General features: G+C 46.2%; 1 protein-coding gene across 1 annotated transcript in view; it reads right to left on the bottom strand.

Moving 5' to 3' along the window:
• The window catches only part of KIAA1751 (KIAA1751 ortholog), a gene marked incomplete at its 3' end in the record, with an annotated part of 28,527 nt that overhangs the window by 12,635 nt on the left and 12,348 nt on the right, over positions 1-3,544 (bottom strand). Inside the window, exons 15-16 of the mRNA XM_009080341.1 lie at positions 3,205-3,327; positions 2,103-2,224 (exon numbers count right to left, since the gene is read on the bottom strand). Coding sequence (XP_009078589.1) covers positions 2,103-2,224; positions 3,205-3,327 — 245 coding nt within the window. The remainder of the gene's footprint in view (positions 1-2,102; positions 2,225-3,204; positions 3,328-3,544) is intronic.

Raw genomic sequence — 3,544 nt, 5'->3', positions numbered from 1 at the left:
ATCAGTTTGCCCTGGGAATGGCATACTGGAAGCTGGGAAGCCTCTCCCTGTTTGCTGAATTCTGGCCCTATCACAGCTCAGCACTAGCCATGGACCATCCCCTGCTCTGGAACTCTGTGCCCAAGTGCAGAACTGCCGAGCAATGAGCAAATATTTCAGCTTGTCACTCTCCCTCTCCTGGACTGGTTTCCAAGCTGTCAGGCCAGATGGTCTGCTCTAAATCAACAGCTCCAGCATGTGGGACTGGGAGCCTGTGATGATTTCTGACTGTTGACAATCTAAGAGAATTATATACTACTTCATTAAATCAGTGCAGATTATAACCTGCCAAAGAAATTACTTCCCAATGTGATTTATGCTGGTCAGGATTCTGACAGGACACTTTCACCCTTTCTGCTGCCTGACTGCCAGAGTCTGCGTGGCCAGAGAAGAACCCAAAACAAAACCATCATTAACAAATCTTTTGCCATTCAGCAGAGCTTGCTGGGACACTCCAGTGCCAGAGCTGACTCACTGGAAAACTTCATCTTCCTCTGATACTACAGACCACAACGTCACAGGCTGCAGCAGCAGCAGGATACAGGCTCAGGGAGGAATCCTCCTCCTCCTGGCGCACCCCACAGGAGTAGCCCATAGCTACTAGAGAGAGAAACTTCCCAGGCCACAGCAGAATGATGAATCCTATCCACTCCTGCAGGATAAGAAGTTAGCACATGGTATTCCTGCACTGAAATAGACTGAATTTCAGCCCAAATAACTGTGTAACACACAACGTCTCCTAACTATGGAGAACTGGGTGATAAATCAAAGCCTTGACTTGCCAAGGTGCTAAGGACAGGATACTACATATTAAATGCTCTTAATTTAGTGCAACTTGGCACAGGATCAGCAGGATTTTTCCCTCAGTTAAGAAGTTTTGCCCTAAGCAATTTGACAGTTTCTATCTTTGGGATCCCCTTGAAATCTGAAGTTTTATTAGGAGAGTTATTCTGCTTCTATACTTGTAGGTTTTATCCTTGGGTTATCTAGAACAAGTGAAATCACTTACATAACAACTTGTGCTTGTCATATCTGTAAGCTGAATTTCTGAGATAACAGCTTTACTCATTTCTTTCCAACTGTGAAGAATCTCTGCAGTCTGTAATTCTGGTAAGAGGTTTAGAAAGGATGCCTTGCACAGAACCAAGCTCCCCCACCCTCCCACAAACCCACCCCAATCCTATTGAAATAGACTCTAAGAAATGCAAATTGTTAAATAAGCTTTCCATAGTGACTGCATTAGGTAGAGGGAAGACACTCAGCACCTGAAGACAATTAAATGCTCATGTAACTACTCTCTAACAGCAGGAAATCTCTGGGAGCCAAGGAGCTGGAATATTCTCTGTATATCACTGTGCAAACAGAACTAGTTCTCAGATGAGACTGACTTGTACTCAGGAACACAGAGGTGTTTTTCCCCTGTCAATCACTATTTGGTCACTGTCTGTGTGATCAGAGATGTCTGTCACTCCAGGGCAGTGCTGAAGGTCTGTGTGGGTCAGGACAACCCACAGCCTTCCCCTTCCATAGTAAATGCCAAAGGACTGACATGATGTATCCAGGATCACATCCCAACTCTGGAAAGACTGTCAGCACAGCACAGCTGGCGTGAAGCTACTTCCAGGTCAGAAGGATTCCAGGGACTTTAATTAAAGGTAAAATAGCTGACAAACAACCAAATATTCCTTCACAAAATTTCCTGACTGAATCAATTCCAGGTTGGACTCGATCTCAGAGGTCTTTTCCAACCTAATTGATTCTGTGATTCTATAATTATACCCAAAATGCACTTGATTCTAGATACATTTATCTCCCTGATGTGTGCAAATTCCACATGATGAATGTGTGGTGTTGCCATTCCCTGGGGACTTCATGGAACAGAAACAAGACAGGGAATCCTGTAGGAGCAGGAAGGTGTGTATAACCTGGATACTTCACAGCTGTGGCTGGTCTTGGGAGTCTGGGATAGCAGGAGAGCAAAGTCCAATCTCCACACAGCATGGAACTTGTATGGATGTCCCCCTGGGATGTGAAGGGAAAGGCCATCCCAGAGGGAAGCTCACCTGCTGTGTACCACCACGCAGTCCTGGTACAGCCTGTCGTACAGGCAGATCCTCAGATCCACACTGGGCTTGGACACCCAGATGGGCACAGCCACAGAGACTCCAGTGGCACTGAAGCACAGCTGGGAATGTACAGAGCAGGAGGTTAGTTCTGTTGGTCTCAGATTCTGACTGACCTACACAGAGCAGGAACTTCTGCTCCAAACTACAGCTGAGTTAAATGTTCTATTGTTCATATTGCAACAGGTTCTTTAACCAGGCAGAGCTGGGAAGGTTATTTGGGCAGGAAACCTGAGGGGTTAGGCTGTCCCAGCAGAAATAAAGCATTGTGCTGTGGTTTGGACTCTCTGACAGAGAGCATGAAGGAAGAGCATCTGCCTGTGATACTGGAAAGAAGTACTGAAAGTGCATCTAGCTGAAGCGAATGGGCCCCAATCCAGGAACTGCTGGGACTGCAGCTTGCTCAGCCAGCAGGGAAATACAGGAAAGGCAGCACAGAGCTGTGCTTCCTGCAGTGACCCGAGCCTGCCAGCAGTGCCCACAGAGCTCAGACCTGGATGAGATGATCCTGGAAGAGATGATGCTCACAGGAGCCTCAGCAAGCATCTGCAGCTCCTTCTGCAGGCTGTGGGGAGAGCCAGGACAGGCCTGCTGAGCTTCTGGGAGTTTGTCTTTATTTTTTGGCAAGCTACTGAGAACTGTTCCAAGCAGGATTTGGCTTCCAATAAAACTTAGAATCAAAATATGCAGAAGTGGCAACTAAAGTTGTCATCTCTTCCAGCTTTCACACATCAGCTTCACTGCTGCATGGCAAATAACTCAAATTCTGATAAATCAGGAGGTAAATAAACTATGTGGGTCGGGAGTAGGGGAGACTACCTCTATGATTGTTTACAGGACAGGAGATGCTTCCCAATATGATGTCTGATAAAATGGGAATATCAGCATTACTGGCAGAGAAAGGTAAGAGAATGAGCAGGTTTAATAAGCATCAGAAGGAAGGGCCATGGTTTACAGAGGTCACTCCCATCAAACCACGTAACACAGATTTTAAACTGTTTCCTGCAGTGTTTTGAAGCAAGTGTTGGACAGAGTCACTCACTGGTTTGCAGTCTGGGCTGTCGAATGTGATGACAAACTCTGCCCATGAGTCTCCAGGCACAGCTGGGGCAAACACAACTGGGAGCTTGATGGAGCTGAAGGGTCCAATCTCTCCCTCAGTAACCTGAACAACAGACACAGCTCTGCAATGAACACGTGTTACAGCAGCTGCACTGAAATAAAGCTGTGTATGCTCATACTATACACCTAGTTTGTGACTAAACTCGAGTCACTATGGACAGAACAAATCAGTATCTGAAGATTTTTTTAACATGGCTCAAGTCTGACTTTTCCCAGATGTTCTTCCTTCCTCACCTTATGTATTGTCACCAGACAGTGTG

Source organism: Acanthisitta chloris, unplaced genomic scaffold (genome assembly GCF_000695815.1).
Source record: "Acanthisitta chloris isolate BGI_N310 unplaced genomic scaffold, ASM69581v1 scaffold21738, whole genome shotgun sequence".
NCBI classification, from domain to species: domain Eukaryota; kingdom Metazoa; phylum Chordata; class Aves; order Passeriformes; family Acanthisittidae; genus Acanthisitta; species Acanthisitta chloris.
Note: the sequence above shows the minus strand (reverse complement) of the source record. Positions and strands in the feature narration are given on the sequence as shown.